At 53.2% G+C, this 20,247-nt stretch overlaps 1 protein-coding gene across 1 annotated transcript in view; it reads right to left on the bottom strand.

Annotated features, from left to right (window-relative positions):
- SLC24A4 (solute carrier family 24 (sodium/potassium/calcium exchanger), member 4) overlaps positions 1–20,247 on the bottom strand; it is a 143,564-nt gene that overhangs the window by 18,627 nt on the left and 104,690 nt on the right. The window contains exons 10-13 of the mRNA XM_012656735.1: positions 19,739–19,792; positions 17,613–17,755; positions 12,998–13,167; positions 9,809–10,004 (exon numbers count right to left, since the gene is read on the bottom strand). Coding sequence (XP_012512189.1) covers positions 9,809–10,004; positions 12,998–13,167; positions 17,613–17,755; positions 19,739–19,792 — 563 coding nt within the window. The remainder of the gene's footprint in view (positions 1–9,808; positions 10,005–12,997; positions 13,168–17,612; positions 17,756–19,738; positions 19,793–20,247) is intronic.

The following is a 20,247-nucleotide window of genomic DNA, read 5'->3' as shown; positions in this document are numbered from 1 at the left end:
AGATTTCTAATTGCTAATGTATTGAAATATAACTGAATTTTGTGTGTTGATCTTGAATCCTACAAGTTTATTATTATGATAGGGTTATTTTTTTGTGTATTCCTTAGGATTTTCTACACACAACATCATGTCATCTGTGAATACAGAAATTTTTACTTCCTCCTTTCCAATCTGGATGCCTATTTATTTTTCCTGCCTATTTTCCCTGGCTTCACCCTCAGCACAATGTTGAGTTGAATAGAAGAGGTAAGAGCTACATCCTTGTTTTGCTCCTGATTTTAGGAGGAAAACTTTCAGTCTAGTAAGTATGATGTCACCTTTGGGGTTTTCGTTGATACTCTTACTCAGGTTGAGGAAGTTTCCTTCTATTCCTAAATTTTTTAGTGTTTTTTCACCAAGAAAAGTGTTGATTTTGCCAAATGCTTTTCCCGTGTCTATTGAGATGATCATGTGGTTTTGTCCTTTATTCTGATAATGTGGTATGTTATATTGATTGATCTTTGTATGTTGAACCAACCTTGCATTCCTAGAATAAATCTCACTTGATGAACTCATTTTATAAAAAGAAAAACCAAATCCTATGAACTAATGGCAAATGAACTAGCCAAAAGCTCACAAAAATCAGTGGCAGAGCCACAACCAGAACCTGCTTCCCCAGTCAGTGGCCTCTGAGCTCACCTTTGTGGGGAGGGAAAGAGAAACAGGTAGAGGTGGGAGTATCATCAATGCTGGATTAATGAATAACCATCTCATCATTATCCAACATTTGAGTTGTGCCTCACACCTTAGAGACCGTTTTGACAAAAACTCTGTTTTCAGATCATTTTGGGAGGTACTTTTCCTATTTCACATGTAAGTAAACTGAAGTTTGGTGAAATTCAGTGACTTACTCAAGCATCTTAGACAGTGGGAGGTAATACCAGGTCTTGAATGCAGGTCTTCAGAGTCTCAATCTGGGGTCCTCTGAACAATACTGCTTGCCTGCTTGTTGGGTCCCAGGATTCCAGGGCCCATGAAAGTCCCTCTGCTACTTACGGCTGGCAGGTGTCAGTTATCAGATTAGAGCCTCGTATTTTTAGCTCATGGATTTGATCTAAACAGAAAAATTCTCTTGAGAAGGGGAATCATGAAAGTTTTCCCAATCTCTTATTCCTTGAGGTGAATGAACTTTAGAATCAGTATTTTTTAGTTATTGTTATTACATTTTTGTTGTATCCTTAAATTTAGACTTATTGTTAAATTGACTGCTTTCTAAGGGGTCTTCACTTATTGTTAAATTGACTGCAGCATTGTGGTTAACAGCAGATATCCAGGTTCAAATCCCAGCTCTGGCATGTGCCAGCTCCGTGACCTTAGAAAAGAGTTTTAGTCTGTCTGTATCTCAGTTTTCTCATCTGTAAAACGGGGAAAACAAGAATCTCTACCTCACAGTGCTATTGTGAGGCTAAAAATAAACTAACACATGAGATGTGTTTAGAATAGTGCCTGGGGCTATTTTGAGAGTAAGCACTTGAATTTTAGCTACTGTTGACGTTAACAACCACATTAACTTCCACTTACTGAGTACCTGCTATTATCAAGCCCTGGGTTGAGTTGTTACAGAGACTGAAATAGGCTCAGAGAGGTAAGGTAACTTGTCTAAGGTCACACACGCAGGAAGCGGCAGATCAAGGACTCAATTCCATGACTGTCCAATATCAAAGCCTCTTGGCGACAACTGTCTACCTCCTGGAGGGCATGTTTTGATCCTGAAGGCACTAGAGGGGCAAAGAGGGGCCCAGAAGGAAGCAGATGAGGCCAAGACCTGCAGTTGAACTAAGCTGAGGTTTTGGGGGCAGGGGAAGAATGAAAGGGATGAGGTGAGAGAAAACAGTTGGTGTCAGCAAGGTCAGAGGCAGCCCCCTGCTGAGTGCTGTCGTGCAGATGTGGGCTGTCAGGGCTGGGTGGACAGAGACACCAAAGACCCAGGAAGAGACACCTCCCTGGCAGCCCAGCACAGAGGCCCGGGAAGCTGCCGGGGGCCCTTCCTGAGGGAGGCAGCCGTGGCTCAGCCTCCCCCTTGCACTGGCACAGTCTGGTGACACTGTCTGGCCCTGGGACCCTGTTCACGCTTCCTCACAGAAGCAACTGCCCTTGAAGGGAATGACGGGTCGGACCTGCAGACCAGGATCTCCCAGGCAATGGAGAAGCCAGGCCCAGAGTTCCCTCGGCTGGTGCCGATCCCAGGGCCCCTCGCCCAGAAGGGCAGACAGTCCCACAGCCGCACGCTGAGGCTCCAAGCCCAACTCTGGGACTTGGCGGAAACAGGTACCGGCGCTGGACGGATATTAGGGGCTGGTGCACCAGCTCCTTCATGCTAAAGACGACCCAAGTTACAGCCAGCTTTGCACCCCACCACAGGGATCTCAAGGCCACTGGCAAAGAGAATTGTCCTGTCCTGTCTCTCCTGACTGTGTGGCAATGGGTGGACACTAACTCTCTGAGTCTCCAAGTCCTCAACCGTGAGACAGTGAAAACCGTCCCTGCCCACCCTCCTTGAGGAACCCTGGGCAGACTAAAGAAAAGCAAAAAGTGCAGAGCACGTTGTCCTGCCTCTGAAGGCCTCGCCTTGGCTTTGAAACCCCTGAGGAGCGTTAAATCGGGGCCGTGTCGCAGAGACACCGATGGAATCAGGAACACTTGGCTGGCCGCCCCAACTCTGCCGCAGGCTGCTCAGCTTAAACACCGAGCAAACTGGCTGGCAGCAGGGCGGGGCCGCCTACGCTTCTGGTGTTCCCACGCCCGCAGACCTGGCAGCTGGCTTCCTTCCTCCCTTTCCTTGCCGCTGCCCCTTGCGTTCCAGTGTGGACATTCCAGCTCAGGACAGGGCTGTCCTGGCCAAAGTCAACAGAGGAACCAGTCAGAGGGCAACACCTCGGGGTCTGGCAGACCTGGGGTGCGAGCCCTGACCATGGCACCTACTTACCCGTGCGAGGCTTCCTAAGCCCCAGTTTCTCACCTGGGAAATGGGGACCCCAGCAGCTACCCAGCAGGGCTGCTGTGGAGATGCTAAGTACTGAATACAAGATGCTGAACACGGGGTGGGGACAGACCAGGTGCCTGAGAGAGGGTGCCCTGTGCAGCCTGTCCTCTGCCTCCCCACGAGGGTCCGAAAGCTGCACAGGTTCCCTCATGGCCCTGTGGTCTGGTCCAAGTCGAGTCCTCAGTTAAGACAGCCTCGCTGCTTGTCTTCAACCTCACTACGCCCGTGGAAGGTGACATGCAGAACTGGCCCTCTGCAGCCCCCGGATTCCAAGCTCCTTCTAGTGCATCTGTAGACGCTGGAAGGCTAAAGCTGGCAAACCCCAGAACCTAAAGTTCTGGAATCAAATTAGGTTTGCTAATGTGAAGAGCAGAATCGTGGCGAGGCCAGACCACCTTTCCGCTGCTCTGAGCCACTGCTGTCTGCAGGGCCACGGGGATGTTGGCTTCGCTGCAGCACACCCCACTCCAGGCCATGTAAACTCGTATGTAAAAGTCCCTCTTTTGGCGTAAGGGAGCTTGCGTGGGCCTCTGTTGCTGGCATTTTGTGCAGGACCCTGGTGCACACAGTCCTGGGCAGGGCCTTCACCTCCCACCTCCCCTCCCAGCTCACACTGCGCTGGCCTGGCTGCGAGGTTGGGTGGGCTGTCATGGAACAGGTTTCCAGGGCAGGTGGCTCTGATGTCTGGTTCTGTCTGGTCAAGACTGTCCCTTGGGCAAGCCATTGCCCCTCTCTGAGCCTTAGTTTCCCTCTTTGGAATACCAGAAGTCTAGGCTAGTCTAAAAATTTCCAAGATCCCGTTTAACTCCAGAATTCAGAGACTGTTTGTTGCTGACCACAGAGAACTTAAAAGAACACTGCCTTTATTTTGATAAACAATACTGAGTCTTCTTTTCCATGATGCTCTCTTTGCTATTTTAAAAAACCACTCAGAGCCAAAAAGTGGAAACAACCCAAATGTCCATCAGTTGATGAATGGATAGAATGTGACCTTATCTCTACAGTGGAATATTCGGCCATAAAAGGGAGTGAAGTACTGATGCACGTTACAGCGCAGATGAACCTTGAAAACGTCATGCTAGACAAAGGCAGCCAGTCACAAAGTTGCATGGTTCTATTGCTATGAAATATTCAGAATAGATAAAGCCCAAGAGACAGGAAGTAGATCAGTGGTTTCCAGGAGGTAGGGGGAGGAAGGTAGGGGTTCATTTTGGGGTGATGAAAATGTTCTAGAACTGATTTTGGTGATGGTTGCACAACTTTGTAAACATACTAAAAGCCACTGAATTGTATACTTTAAAGATATGAATATTATGGTAAGTGAACTATACCTCAAAAAAAAAAAATCCCTATATTAAAAGGATGCTTAGCCAGTGTTCTAACTGGTCTGTGAACGGACACCTCAGTGCTACACGGAGTGACTGACAAGGACGCTTCTCTGAAATCCTGACCTTGACTGAGGAGACAATCGACTGAATGTGCGATTTCTCTGGGGGCTCCCGAGACTGACGCGAGAGCAAGATCATTTCCACCATAAAGTGCCGCGTGTCTCGGGGGCCTGGGACAGGAGCCGTGTGTGGAATTGCACATGTAAATGAGCCCGCGGCGTCTGCGGTGTCTCTTCTGCTTCTGCCCACGTGCCCGGCAGCTAGGAGGCGAGAACAGGTCCGTGGGGTTCCGCAGGGCTCCTTTCTGCAGCAACACCTGGCTGAGTTTGGAAGGACCCACAGGACCTGTCTCCTCCCAACCAGCACAGCTCTCTCAAGAACTCTCTAGAACTGAGGAAGATGGGGGTGGGGGTGGAGAATAAGCCCTAAAAGCTTCCTGAAATCTCCCCATCGTCTGTTCTGGGTTTTGTTGTGATAAGGGAAGAGAAGGCTGAGAGGTGCCATCCGAGCCCTGAAGAGAGCATGTGAGATCCATAACTCAACCCAATTCGATGGTTTACTCAACACGGACACGAGTTACAGCACCCTGCGCACAAGCGAGACACCAGCGTCCTAGAGAGAGGCAACCGGTTTCCTTCTGGGCTCTGACGGGAAGGATGAGCCAGAAGAACCCCCTGGCCGGGCCGCAGTGCTGTCCCCTAAGCACATCGGGGGTCTGGGGTTGGAATGCCAGAGTGCAAATCCCTCCTCTGCCCCTTCTTCCTGTGTGACCTTGGGCAACTTAGCCTCTCTGTGCCTTAGCTGCTTCACCTGTGAAATGGGGATAATAATAGTATCTGTTTCCCTAGGGCGTCACGAGGACTTAGTGACAATACAGGTCATGCACCCTGCCTGGCCCAGAGTGAGTGCTCAGTGAGTTTCGCCTCCCACTACTGTGCCAACAACGTCCAAAGGCCTGGACTTTAGAGAAACACACGCTTATCCCACAGTTTCTGCACTGAAATGAGCTGCCTTGCATCACACGTATCTGAGGCCACGCGCTGGCTACGGGACAGCCTGGGCTTGTGGTCCAGGACTCTGCTCCCAACTGGCCCGGCCCTTCATGGTACTCACAGCTTGGGAAGCACAGGTGGAAGAGTGGCTCCCATGTAATGGCTGTGTGACTTGGGAAGTTCCACAGCCTCCCTGAGCCTCGGTCTCCTTCTCTGGAAGATGGGGATTGGCTGCGAAGACGAAATGGAAGTGCGCAGTACGCGGAGGCAGTGTTGCCCAGTGGGCGGTCAGCACAGGCTGCTCAGGGCGGAAACTGCCCTCCACTCGGCAGCTGGGACGCTGTGGGCAAGTCATGTAACCTCCCTGCACTTCTCTTTCCTTCGCTGTGAAATGGAGATGATAATCTCCTCTAGCGTGTGCTACGGTGAGGCCTAAAGGAAAGGATATGCGTAAAGCTCTTAGAGCAGGGCATGGCACACGGAGCTCTGTGACGTCCTGCTATGGACTGGACTGCCCCCCATCCCCCAATTCTATGCTGCAGCTCTAACCGCCAGTGTGACTGTATTCGGAGAATGGGCTTTTAGGACGTAACCAAGGTTAAATGCGATCCTAAGAGTGGGGTCCTAATGCAACAGTGGCCTTAGAAGAAGAGGAAGATTCTCTGTCTCTCCCCCACCATGTGTATGCATCAAAAAAAAAAAAAAAAAAAAAAAAAGGCCAAGTGAAGACACAGCGAGACAGCAGCCACCTCCCAGTCAGGAAGGGAGCCCTCACCAGAACCAGCGCCCTGATCTTACACTTCCAGCCTCCAGAACTGTGGGGAAATAAATTTCTGTTGTTTAAGCTGCTTAGTCTATGACATTCCGTTCTGACAGCCTGAGCTGACTAAGACAGAGCTCTGTATGAATTCCCTATTTTTTGCTTAGTGCCTGGCATATGGCAAGTCCCCAGCCGATGTCAGCTGCTATAATAAATACGGCCGTGAAGGCCAGCATCCCAGTGAGTGCAGTGCGATTTTCTTATCCTTCAGAGGCAAGAGAGAAAAGTCCTGTAGCTGGGCCAGGGTGTGGCCTCAGTGGCCTTGCAGGACCACCCAGACTGTAAGCCAACCACAAACAAGCAACCTGCACGAGGGCCTCCCCCAGGGTCTCTGGGTGACTGTTTCAGGGCAGTGTCAGGACTGCAGATCATGGGTTCTTCCTCCTCTTCCCCCAGCCAACAGCCAGCCCTGGGGGCCTAACTACCAGCCTCTGCAGTCCAAAGTGGAAAGACACAGCTGTATTTGGCGTCCACATGTAAATCCACCATCAGACCAGGTGGGCACAGGAGCAGGCTACGCCCAGGCATTCCAGCCATCCCTCACCCGGGTGGGCAGAGCGGAGGGCAGCAGGCTGTGGCCTCCCATCTACTGGCTGTGTGGTAAGGGAGGGGCCGATGGACGAAGCACATCACGTCACTATCCTTGCCCCGCAAGCCCGGAAGCGCCCAGAGGGCAGGACCATGGCTGTCCTGTTCCCACTTGGATCCTCAAAGCCCAGGACAGAGCCTGGTACCCAGGTATCCACTGACCGAGAGAATCATCTTGTCCGCAAAGTGCCTGAAGCCCACCACGTAACAGGTGCTTAGTTCATGTTCATTCTCTCTCTGTGACCCTTGGAATGACTGACTGTTCCAGGCCCCCAGGGATTCTGGCGCCTGCAACCTTTCTGGAACACTGCTTGAGTTACAGCACACTGTGAGCCGCATTAACACCTACTGAGCATCTCATGTGTGTCAGACAGCGTGCAGAGACCTTGGCTAAATGACCTCATTTACTGCTCACATCAACCCCGGGAGGTAAGTTCCCCACCCCAACACCCCCATTTGTGGATGAGGAGCAGAGGCTTAGGGAGGTGACACAGCCTGCCCAGAGCCGCAAAGCTGACGAGTGCTGGGGCTGAGACTCGAATCTAGGACTCCTGGACTCCCAGCCTGGAAGCAGAGCAGAGCTAAGTCGGTCTGGCTAGACCATTCCCTGACACACAGCTAGGCTGGCTTCAAGCTGACCAGTGGGACGGCTTCTCCCCTCTTCCCACAGCCCCGCCTGGTGTTATGCCTCCCTTGGGCCCTGTGATTCCTTCTAGGGGCTCAACCTGGGAGAACGCTAGCTCCATCCACCCTCATGAAGCACCCTCAGAGCTGCCCTCCAGCCCCAGGCCACTGTGAAACCCCAACAGAGGTGGGTGGGGGGTGGCGGTGTTGTGGAAGGGCCCAGAGCACGATACGTAGGATTTCTCTCGGGTGCAGAGTCTCACCGACTTGCTCCAATGTCCTGCAAACCTGTGCTCACACCAGGCCACCGTACATGTCCAAACGAGCAGCAGCCATGCAACTCTGCACAACTTCCTTCATATGGGAGGGGAGGAAGCAGAGGAAGTAACTTGTGGTTTCCAAGGGCAACACCTGGAAACACATCCGCAGGGACACAAAGGGAATGTTCTACTGGGATGCAGGAAGCCCCGGCCTGTTCCCGAGGGCAAAGGAAGACATACTCAGAGGAAGCTTGCTGATGGGCCCAGCCCAGGGGGATGTCCTCAGCCTCTAGATGGAGGAGGAAAGTGACCTCCTAGGCAAGTGGTCCTAGGAAGGGCAGAATTCCCTGGAGAAGGACTTGGGGGTGCAGACTCCCTGGGAGTAGGGAAGGCCAGGGAGCCATCTGGGCCCAGCCCTTGCAAAACAGCTGCATTCTAAGCCCCCCACCCTGGGAGGTGACCTTCCCAGAGACCCCACAGTCATTCTCTGAGGAAGGACTTCTGCCCGCCTGGACACAAGTGCTCCCACAGAGCTGGGGCAGGACAGCCTCTGTCCCTCCAGAGCCACCTCCCAGATCCCAGTATAAGGACGAGGCAAAAGGGTACTTGGTTCTGGGGTCCCCCCAACCCAATCCTGCCAAACTCAAGCCTTGAAGGAAACGGAGATATGAGTCGTCCTTATATACTGACCTTGCATTTTGGCAAGAGCCCCTGGGTAGCTGCAATGAGCATGTCGCTGCATGGGGACTCTCTAACCCAGAGACTCGAAGGAAGCCCGTGATCCCACTGGGAGTCTGTACTGTCACCGCGAAGCATGGAGGCAGAGCACCCCAGCCCGGCAGGCCCATGTCCTCTGCCTGGACACAGGTGCTCCCACCGAGTGGGGGTAGGGGGCAGGACAGCCTCTCCCTCCAGAGCCACCTCCCAGATCAGGCACTCAGTGAGCGCAGTCTTAAATACAGAATTCTTTTCAGGAAAACATCACGTTCTGGAATTCTGCTGCCTTTCAGGACAGTGGATGCTGGGAGAAAAGCCTCCAAGAATGGGACCAAACATATCAGGCCTTCATTTCCTACCCAGAACTGCAGAGGACCTCACGGAAGGTTTGGTTAAAGACAGAGGCAGACTTGGTGGGGCCTGGGATCCTCCCGCACGTGAACACCTGAATTTGTTCATTCGACAGAGACCTACTAAGCACGTGCTCTGTGCCAGGCCTGGGCACTGGGGACGCAGCAGTAATGCAACAGACAAAGGTGCCAGCCCTTGGGGAGCTGACATTTTGTGTGACATCTGACACACAAGATAAGAAAAATATAAAATATTTTAGATGAGGTGGCCAGGGAAGTCCACACTGATGACATTTAAGCAGAGACCCACGAGAGGCAAAGGCACCAGCCATGTGGATAACTGGGGTGGCGCATTCCAGCAAAGCTCAAGCGCAGAGGCCCTGAGACAGGAGTGCGCCTAGCATGCTCTAGAAATGACGGTGACGAGGCCATTGTGGCTGGAGCAGGGGGCAGGAGAGGGAGAAGAACAGCAAGGAGCCAGCAGTTGGGTGACACTGGGCCTCGCAGGTCAGGCCCAAGTGAGACAGGACACTGGAGGCCTCACAGCAAAATCCCAGTCTGATCTGACTTGTTTATGGGTAGAAGGTATCTTCAAATATATAAAGCGTAACTGTCTAAGAGTTATTCGTGGCCTTAGAACACCCTGTCCCAGCAAATAAGCCATGTGTGGGCAAAGTGGCCTTCCCATGCGGCAAGGGTTGAAAGGATCTGAGGAAGTCCATAAAAATAATGTTGGTTGCTTTTTCTTACTGTGAAGACCAGCTGCCCTGAACGTTTAAGTGCAGTTACTAGGGGTCACTGGTGCTGCCCAAGCCACCAGCTGGCCTGTTCTGGGGCCCAACGCTCCCACCATGTCCCACCGCACCTCTGGCCCACGGTTCGGCGCTAATGACGGATTCTCTGAGCACCTCCTAATAAGCATTCTGGTGACCTGACGCCGACCCTGTGTACCAGCCCCACATGGCCCTCTGGGTCCAGGCCTCCATCCTGAAGACCTGGGCTTGGTCTCAGTGGAGCCCCCAGAGCCCGGCACCCCACGGAACTCACCGGGCACGGAGAAGGGGGACAGGAAGGCAGCCTCCACCGGCTCTGGCTCCGGGGGTGGCGGCTGTGGCGGCAGCTGCTGCTCCTGATCCTGTGGCGGGTCCTCCACGGGCACGTTCCCGTTCTCGATGTTCTCGTGCCTGCCGTTCTGCAGCGGCTTGCTGCTCACTCCATTGGCCGAGTTGATCAGTCGCTGCCGCTGGGTGGACAGGAGGCAAGTCAGACACCAAGGCCTGTGACAAATGTCACGCAACTGCCTCGTTCCTTACACTCTGCTCCTACAGGTTCCTAGGACACCACCCTTGGAGACAGGTTTGCCTGACAATCAGCCCAAAGACCCTGAAATCCATCTAAATTTGTTCGTTTCTATTTGGATGGTTATCAGGAGGCCTTGGAGGATTTATTGGAGGGCCCAGGCCTCCCCTTCTTGGTGCCAAATCAACAACCCAGCCCACGATGCCAACGATGCCATAATTCCACATTCACCATGGTGGATGTTCACAGCCACCTGAGGACTGTCACAGGGAACGCCCTGCATGGGTTTCGTAATTTTTAATTTCCTTTAGGTGTATCATACCTGACTGCACTTACCTCAAGTACATGGTTCAATGATGTTTTATATCAAGACAGACTCGTAGGACATTTCCAGGCCCTTAGAAGACTTCCTCAGGCCCCCTCCTAGCGTATGTGCCCTACTTCAGAGATAACCAAGGTAACCGCTATGCTGACTTTCATGATCATCAGTTAGTTTTTCCTAAACTTCAACTTCCTATAAATGGATTCAGATATCACGTGCTATTTTATGTCTGACTTCTTTCGTGCACCTCAACACCCATGAGATTCACCCATGTTGTTGCACAGGTCAGTAGTGTGATATGTGTCACGGCTGTGTAGCATTCCATTGTACAGGTAACCCACACTATAGCCTTTACTTGATGAGTGTTTGAATTGTTTCCTCTTTTTGGTAACAACGCAGAATGCGGCTATGAACACTTGTGTGCATGTCTTTTTGTGGACATAGTTACTCGCTCCTCTTGGGTATTTACCTGGGAGTGGGACTGATGGGTCATAAAGTAGGTGCGTACTGAACATTTTACACTCACACCAGCACTGGGTTAGAATTTCAGATGCTTCCCAACCTCATGGATGCTCGGTATCATCAGTCCTTCTAATTTTAGCCATTCTGGTGGGTGTGTGCTGGTACCTAATTGTGGTTTTAGTTTTCATTTCCCCAGTGACTAATGACATTGAACATCTTATTGAGTGGCTGGCCATTTGGATAGCCTTTTCAGGTCGTTCAACACGTCTAACGAGCATGTTCTCAAAGGCAAATGTCTGTGACCAAATCCACCCCCTGCCCTCCCCCGTCTCGTTGTGGCTACTGACAAAGGCTGTCTCCGTTCTACCCAAGCCCAGGTGCACCTTCCTCACCAGGCCCGTGGGTTTCTCCAGAAACAGCACAGACAGAGCCCACATTTCATGAAATCAACAGGTTTCCACTTTCCCAAGAACCTACTTGCCTTTGCACAGCTCACCTTTATCTGGTTCTCAGCAAAAATATTTACGAATCAGCTTTAGGCTTTGTGGACAATGACTGTCACACAAGGGACACATACATCCCCCTGCCAATTACTTCAGCAGGAGGCCAGGGGACAGGAAACATGTCCCCAAGCCAATACTCTATAACTGTGTGCCCAATACCTATCCTTGTGGTTATGGGATGAGGAGCCACTATCACTGAAATGGAAGCATGTTCTTTCTCTAGAATAATAAACTGACCATTTAACTGCCTTCATGTTGGTTTTTAGTAGGGACTTCTAAATCATGAAGTCTAGGGTGGGGTGAGAGTTCTTAATATTTTTCCTAAAAGGAGTCCACAACACTTAGTCCACCAAAAAGAGCAAAGTGACCTATGCCTGAGACTCAGGCCCAGACATGGAGGCATATTTTGATACCCAAGGTTAAATGACAGGTCATCCTTGGAGTTAAAAAAAAAACACAAAACTAGCTGTGCAAGGACAGAATTGCAGTGGAGGTGGATATGACTTAGCAGTGACACGAATGGTGGGGACTGGGTGGGGATGGCTCCTAACTCCAGCTTACTAGGAACCCAGCCTCTCATGCTGCCTTTAGGGCAGGCCAATCCCGACACGGTAGAAGACAAAGTTTTCCCAGGAGCTTAAAACGTCTGGGGCATGACAACCAACATTTTACTAACTTACCAAAATCTGTTCTTTTCCTGGCTGCACATGTGATGAAAAATGTACGCTAAGCCCAAGTCCCCAAATCCTTCAGAGTGGTTCAACCCCCGACGCCCAGTGGGTACGATTATCAAACTCATGAAAAATGGCCAGGATTCAGTAAAATTTCACTGATTCAAATTTTACTGGACTAAAATGATTTCTAATGATTCAAAGCTTGGAAATGCGTTTCCCTTTTTTAGTACACTTTTCCCAGAGAAGGCCCACTGTGCATGAAATCAAAGCAGAAATCTTCAAAATATAGAACTTTTAACCACTGGGCAATACCGTTCTTACACGGTACTGTGTGCTAACTACTAATTATTAGCAAAGTTTAAAGGCTGCTGGCCACTGTCTGCTTCTGAGGATAAGGACTTAAAATTCCTTAAAATTCCAGTATGCACAAATGCAGCAAAGACTGGAAAAGCTGGTGAGCAATAAGCCTGCTATCTTTGCTATCCCTGTTTACACATTAAATAATATTAAAACTTATTTTTTCAAGTGAGAAACAGACACACAACATAAAACGTAAACACAGCAAGTGTGAAAAGGAAGTTCCCAGAGGTCATCATCAGCGTCTCGAGCTTCCTTCTAGCTTGTTCTGTCCACAGAGAACAGGTGTATGTGTTCATCGTTTTTCTTTTTTGCCCTAAATAACATTTTAAAGAAACAATCCATCCTTCAAACTGGCCTTTCTCCAATTAGTTCTACGCTCGTGCCTAGAATACTTAGCGAAACATCTCAGGAACTGTGTGCGATGGCTGCCTGCTTTAAAAACCCCTCCTGAAAGGAAAATTTGCTGCCCGTGGGTGACGTTCGGCCTTCTGGAGGCACCAGAGACTCCTTCCTTGAGCAGGTGCAGCGGTAAGCGACCCTGGGAGGGACCCTAACACGCCAGGGCCAGAACCCACCTGGGGCTGCTCAACTCTCACTGCCCTTCAAGCGACCTTACCTCGTTAATTATGATCCTGCTGGCCATCCGCAGTCGGGTCCGGGGCCCAAACTTGTTGGTGATCATCACGCGCAAGCCTGCTTCCGGGAAGTTGAACTTGGGAGGGCTGGAGCTCATGAGCTCATCCACCATCACCACGGGGCTTTTGCCATATTGCGGCATCTCCTTCACTATTGAGCACAAACCACTATTAGCGCCGATCTCTCTGAAAGCAGCTCCCAAGTGCAGGGGGACGGGGCACTGACTTCCCCTTGCCTTGGGAACTCCCCCAGGCTGCGGCCCTGGCAGCGGGCAGCCACCTGGAAGTCTGGGTGCCTGGTTTCAGCTCCTCCCGCCAGTCAAAGTGGGCCACTGGCTCTGAAACGCTGGCCGACACGGTGCGTTAGAGCCCAGTGGGTCCCCTGCTACAGGGCCACCCACGGGCAGACACTCACATCCATGCCCTTCTCCCACTCCTCTGGGGCCCTGTCTTGGCTAATGTCAAGGGTCTTGCAGCTCTTCCTCTAAGCCTCACCAGGGCAGCCCACCTACGATAGGGACAGGAGCCCTGCCCCTTCTCTCATGGAGACTGTGAGGGGACCTTTCTTTCCCTCTGTTTACAGAGGCTCAGATGAAGCTTCACAAATCAGAAAGGGAACCCCAGAGTGGAAAATGCTGGAAAGCAGCAGATAGCACTGACTCCAGACTTCCCACAAGGCCATGTGCTCAGTCTTCGAGTGATGATCTCAACCCTGCAATGGAGGATGCTTCTAACTTCATTCTCCAAAAGGCAGGCAGTGGGGTCAAAGATTCGGATCACAGGCCCTAGACAGGCAACGGAGACCTCGGAGAGGGGCCTGCATGTCTGAGGGTGCGCTGTGAGCTGCCGGCTGAGCCCAGCGACTTGGACAAACCCTGACACTCTCCAGGAGGGAGGCGGTTCTCTCTGACCCTTTCCTTCCCCTCGGGAGGCTGAATAAAGCACCCCAGTCCCTGGGCCTCTTCCTTGCCACCTTCACAAATGTGTGCAGAGCCGGTACCCTGAGGGGCTTGACATCTGACTCACGTCCCTGGAAGGGTCTGGTTACCAAACCGCTCATGCACACAGCATGCAGAAACAGGGAGTTTCCCCTCCAAAGAGCTGTAAAACAGAAATGCCTGTCCCTCTGCATTGGTTACCAGTTCCCGGAGAGCGCAACGGGGTAACCAGGGAACAGGTCCAGAAAGCAAACCCGTGCGACAGTTAACTGCACAAAAATGCACAAATGCACACCAAACACACGCACTCCTCACCAAACAGCAGCAAGGCGGCTCAGCAGACAGGAGGCTTATGGGTTAGAAAACAAAGCCAGGATAACATGCATCTGTCGGAGACGGACGCTAACCTCCAAAGAGGCGTGCGTTGTTGGCTAGGCTCGTGGTTGATTTTTTTTTTTTTTTAATGCATGTGTTATGCTTGCATAAAAGCTGACTACTTACAATTTAGAAGAGGAGGAGAGTTAAGGAGACAGAGGCCAACAGAGTTTGTCAGAGATGATTAGCGTGCGGTGGGTGCCGAGGGTCTGGGGCAGCATTCTTGATGGTGGCGAAGGTGCCAGGGGTTACGTGGAGGAGGGTGTTAGTAGCAGACTCCTTCTACAGGGAGCCTCATTGCTTGGGGCCTCAGGCCATTGGGATGGCTCTGCTTCTACCCTGAGGAGCAGGAGCACCCCTGTCCCCGTGCCACGGCCCCACCCTGCTGCAGGGAAGCTCGAATCCCTCCCTCAGGATCCCCCGTCTCAGAGGCAATGATACCAGCAAAACCTGAAGGCTCCAGCTCCATCCTACAGAGCCAGGCCCTGCCTGGGGGACAACTAGGCTCAGAGGAGGGAGCCTAGAGGCGTGTGAGACAGGAGCTGGGATACCTGGCTCCTGGGGCACCTCATCCTGGTGTCACCCACCAAGTGACGAGGTGATGTGTCTGAGCCCAGGCTGGCTGTCTGGAAGGGAACGTGATGATAGCGTGGCTTTCTGGCTGTTCAGCCCAAGGCCAGGCATTGCCCCCCAACCTTCCCACGCCAAGCCAAAGCTGTGCGCAGGGCCAGGGCTGCCTGGAAGGGTCCAGAGTGAGCATTTGGAGCTAGACTGGCTTGGTTCGGGGTGGCGGCTGGTGGTCAGGTGGCCCTGGCTGTCAGGATGTGTGCGAGGTCTCCTGAAAACCAGCCGGGAGGTTGACTGGGTGAGCTGAGCTGCACGGCCTTTAAGAACATTTAAGAACATAAAGGCATTTTATAAGAGTGGTGGGGAAAATGCTCCACCCCTCCCTTCTCCAGTCAAGAGGTTGAGTGATAAAAGTTTTGATTTTATACGGGAAACACCAAAACCGACGACAGCAAAGTTGGGGCTGAGAGACTGAGAGAGAGTGTATGTTCTTGAGTCTCCCAGCCAGCAACCCTTGCGTCTCTTTCAGCGGGGCGGTTACACAGTGGCCTGCCTGGAGCTGAGGGCGGAGAGAGAATGTCCAGCGAGTCCATGGCAACACCCTTAGGAAAGGCAGAGTCCCAAAGCCCTGGTTTCCCCAGTCCCACATGGGGTGCTACTGGGTGCCCCTTCCTCCTTCTTTGGTCAAATCTATTTAGGGGACAGTGACACACGCATGGCCCTCTGGGAACCTCTTATGGGGCAGTAAAATCTAGGGCGAAAAACCCAAAGACTACGTCCCCGGGCCTACCCACCTTGCAGCTCTGGAGTCCAGCCTGTACCCTCTCTTCTTTCTGCACCCCCTTGGGACTGCCTTCTCCTCGGCCTTTAGCTAAATGTATTTACTCTGGTCAAAGTTGTAGAGTAACTGTCCCAGGTGCTGGGGGGAAGCCTTGGGTCCAATCATTCAGTTTTCTAGAACCATCCTGAACTTAAAGAGGTTTGGGGGAAGATAACAAACCGTGGGGAAGACCTGCTGTCTCGGGTATGAAAGCAGTGGAGACAGAGTCGGACACAGGCCGGAAAAGGCGCCAGGTGGGCAGCAGCCTTGGGGACCCTGGATTTCCCTGGCGAGGGTGAGGCCTCCGTGTTGAAATAAAGGGTGCTTCCCACGGGGCCCGGGGAGGGGTCTCCCCGGTCGGTCAGTCCCACCACAGGTGTCAGGTGGCTCCGGGGTGGGTGCCTGAGGAAGCAGGTACTTTCCGTTGGCCTGAGCGACTTGCCACGCAGTGTTCCTCTTCTTTGCCATGAAGGCCCAGGGAACTGGCAGCACTGGGTATGTGACTGGGCAGGAACAGCCTCTGTCCTGTGTCTGGGGACCTGTGACAGTCCCCTTGGAGCCACTGCGTCTGGGGAGCTAAAGTCCAAAGCAGCGGCCAGCGTTGCTCCCGCCCTCTCTGAGGAAGTTGTCCTGGAGACGGGCTCCCCCGGGGTCATGTGCTCAGCATTCGTGAGACAGGGCACAGAACCCAACGCCAGGCTCTGCCCCTCAGGGGTGGGCGTCCGCAGCCAGGCTGTGGCCTGACCCCCACCCACCCCACCCTGCAGGTGGCCTCCTTCCGTATGGGGAGAGTCATCCCTCAGTAGGACACCTGCAACAGGTGCCACCCTCTCAGGGGTTACCTGAGACAGGACAGAACCCCTGTCCAAAATGCACGTGGGAGGAAACCCCACCCCGATCCAGCCCAGGAAGAAGACTGGAAAGAAGGCTAAAGAGTATAGATCCGGCCCCCAGATGTCCCAGACTCAGGCAAGCAAGTCCCTTCTGGGACCACCTGGTCCCACCGCGGACAACACCAAGGAGTTGACCTGACAGAGGATGGGATTTGCCCCTGGCCTAAGGGACTAAGGGAGAAAGACCCCCAGGCGGCCAGCGCCAGGCTCTCTCAGCTGGTGAAGGCCTCTAACGATACTGCGGGTGGACCCCACGCCTGCTGTTCAACATCCTAATGCAAGAGCCTCCTGGGCCCTGGCTGGTCTGGCGAAGGGCGAGCTCTCTCCTTCCCGGCAGCCCACCAGGGAATCACCTGCCCACTGGCTGGATTATGACGGTTTCCATGGAAGCCAGTCAGGCCTGGACGGTGTGGGGAATTTGACAAGAGATGACAGAAGCTGGCTCCGGAGGCCTAGAAGCCCCAGTTTTCAGACAAGGGCCCAAAAACCCCAAGGGAAGGGGCTCCGGGCAGGGCGCTGTGGGGTGGCGTGGGGCTGCCTGCTCAGCCTCGGGCTGCCCTTCCTGCCCTTGTTGTCCCTGCGCAACCGTTCCCAGCCCGAGAGCCGGTGGCCTCTCCAGAACAGGGTTCTCCCAGACGGGGCCCGGCATTCAAGAAACCACAGGGAGGCGCAGGCCGGCTCCGCCAGCCCAGGCCTCAGCCTCCTGCCTTGGGCCCCCCGTGAGTCAGAGGCGCCGCTGTGTTTCCGAACAGCCACACGGGCCTTGAGACGGCCGCGGGGGGCTTGGGGAAACTGCCGGGGACGCAACTACTGAGTTTTTCTTTTCTGGTGTATCTTGCCCTCCATCCTGCCTTTTAAGCAACATCTTCAGCACCGACTCTCCCTCCTCCTTTAGGGCGCCGTGACCAAAGGTCGGAGAGTGACAGTCTGCATGTGTGCAGGAAAGAGAAGGGGATAGTGGCCTCCGTGATGGCCCTCTGCCATCCTGTCTGCTCAGCCTTACCTTGCCTCAGCAACGGCACGGAGGGGTCGTCATAGCTACCGTCACAGAAGTCATTACCCGGCTCCAGCTCGCTGCTGACCGGGTTGCCGTTGGCGATGCCCTTCTGTTTGACTGTGAAAAAGGCCTGCATCTTCACATTGTACCTGCAAGGCAGGGAGGCAGAGGGTCAGGGTGGTGGAGGGGAGTCCCGGCGACCAGCTGCGTGCGGGGTCTGCTGGGCCACACCCCGCCCCGGGCACCCAGTCAGCGGGGCATGGCCCCAGAGTGTCGGGCCCCCACGGCAGCGTGAAGCCTTGGTCGTTGGACTGCGCTACAGGCTTGCTGACGTGAGCCCCGGAACACAGGTAGTCTGGGGCGCCTGCTCCTGCTTAGCTGGTGGGGGGCTTCCTGGGGGCCTCGGAGACCTTTTGCCCAAGAAAATGACTGACGCCCACTAACTGCCTGGTACAAGCCTGCGCTGATAACGGAAGCTCTGCCTGGCCTCGGGGACAGGCTGGAAGGAGACGCTGCCAGTTTGTCCTCTCTCCCTCAGCAGAGCCCGCTCACGGGGGCTGTCTGGCGTCCCCCCTCACAGCCGGCACTGCCTGCTCCCGAGAGACGAGAGTCTCTCTCCATCCCGGAGCACCTCAGGCCAGCTCCTCGCTGAAACGCACTCAGAGAAGAGATCGTTTAAGGACGCTCCTCTTGCAGGCAGACAGTTTAGCACCCATTTTTATAAAACATTATGAATGTTTTATAATGGTCACCCCACGGTCACCCAAGACTCTGGTCGGGAACCAGAAAAGCTATGGGTGCAGGTACAAAGGGGCCCACGTCCTAGGGGATGCTAAGAATGGACTGAATACAGTGGGGGGCATGGGGGCAGGAGCTTCTTGGGCCACACACTGGCATGGTGGGGTCAGGGATCATTCTGGGATGTGCCATTACTGCTCTCTTGTGGGTGCAGCCCAACCCCAAGAGCAGTGGGGACCTTTCACCTCTGACCACACCCTGCAAGGAGCCACACAAGCTTTACTTTGTTCAGTTACGTGCCGAATAAAACATTACGAATGTTTTATGTAAATGTGGGGATTTCTATTTTGATAAAACCCAGAGTGCTGTCTTTGTTTTTAATTACCTATGGAGGTCTGAGGAGGAAGATAAACCTGAACATGGCTCGGCTCACGGGTGGTTATTTTTTGGTTTTGGTGTGGAAAAACATATATATCTCATGAAATTTCACATTCTAACTACCCTCCTCTCATTTTTAAGTGCACAATTCAGTGGCATTAATTATATTCACGTTATTGCGCAACCATTACCTCGACGTCCAAAATGTGTTCGTCCCAAACAGCAACCTGCACCCGTGAATTGATAACTCCCCATTACTCACATCCCCTGCGCTAACCTACAGTCTATGTTCCGGCTCTATGAACTTGACCCTTCTAGATCTTTTAATGCTCGTGGACTCACACACCATTTGTCCTTTCGTGACTGGCTTCTTTCACTCATAATGGTTTCAAGGTTTGCCCAGGCTGTGGCCTGTCAGAACTTCATTCCTCTTTCTGGCTTAATAACATTCCTCACAGGTAGTTTTGAGAAGGGTCTCACCTGGGCAGCTCCTGGAGGGGCTCGAGGTTGCACAACCCAGGACAGCGTTGGCATCCCCAGTACTACAAGTGGTGCCCCCTGCAGTTGTGCAAAGCAGTGGCCCTGAGAAGTGGCATTTTATAAAGCCTGGAGCAGAATTTAACCTGTCTGGCTTTTTGAAAAGAGTGGTATTAAATTATTAGGAGACGTACAGAGACAGAAAAACAGAGAGGTCACCTCTGGGGCGTGGAGAAGCTGCCCAGAGCCGGGCGGGACGGAGGTGCTCGCTACTCGTTAGGGGCACAGCCTCGCTCCTCGCACACCAGCCACCCAGCACGACTCCCCTGGCTTAGGTGTGAAACAGCACCCCCAAAACAGTGTCAGAACACCTCTCCCCCACCCTGGCAACCCCCAACAGGGTGGCCACTGGAGAACTGGGGCTGGCCCAAAGGGACAAAGATCTGGCAGAGGTTCTCGCCCCTGCTCTGACAAAAGGCGGGAGCAGACTGCGGAACGTGGCGTCCAGCAGCCCAGAGGGGAAGGGAAAGGGCACTTACTTCATGATCAGGATATAAAACACGTACAAGACAATGAGCACCAGGCCTTCCCACCTCAAAGAGAAAAAGGAGACAGTGGTTAGAACACGGGGCCATGGCACATGGAGGCTGGGACCAAGCAAGGCCCAGTCCAGGACCCGGGTGTGCGGGAGACTCGCCCAGCCTGCAGCTGTCTCGCGGTCAGAAGCCCCTTGGTGACAGAGCGAGAGAAGGCTGAGGGGGTTCTTCTTAACTATAGGGGTCTTCAGGACTCGGGTGGGGTTCCCCCCACTACCTGGGAAAAGGAGGGGCCAGGGCCACCACATCTCAGCATTCAGGGAGGGTAGTGGCCTGCAGCCACGCAGAATGGACCCTAATAGACCCCACGGTCACCCAAGACTCTGGTCAGGAACCAGAAAAGCTGTGGGTGCAGGCACAAAGGGGCCCACGTCCTAGGGGATGCTAAGAATGGACTGAATACAGTGGGGGGCATGGGGGCAGGAGCCTCTTGGGCCACACACTGGCATGGT

This window comes from Propithecus coquereli, unplaced genomic scaffold (assembly GCF_000956105.1).
Source record: "Propithecus coquereli isolate 6110/MARCELLA unplaced genomic scaffold, Pcoq_1.0 Scaffold516, whole genome shotgun sequence".
NCBI classification, from domain to species: domain Eukaryota; kingdom Metazoa; phylum Chordata; class Mammalia; order Primates; family Indriidae; genus Propithecus; species Propithecus coquereli.
Note: the sequence above shows the minus strand (reverse complement) of the source record. Positions and strands in the feature narration are given on the sequence as shown.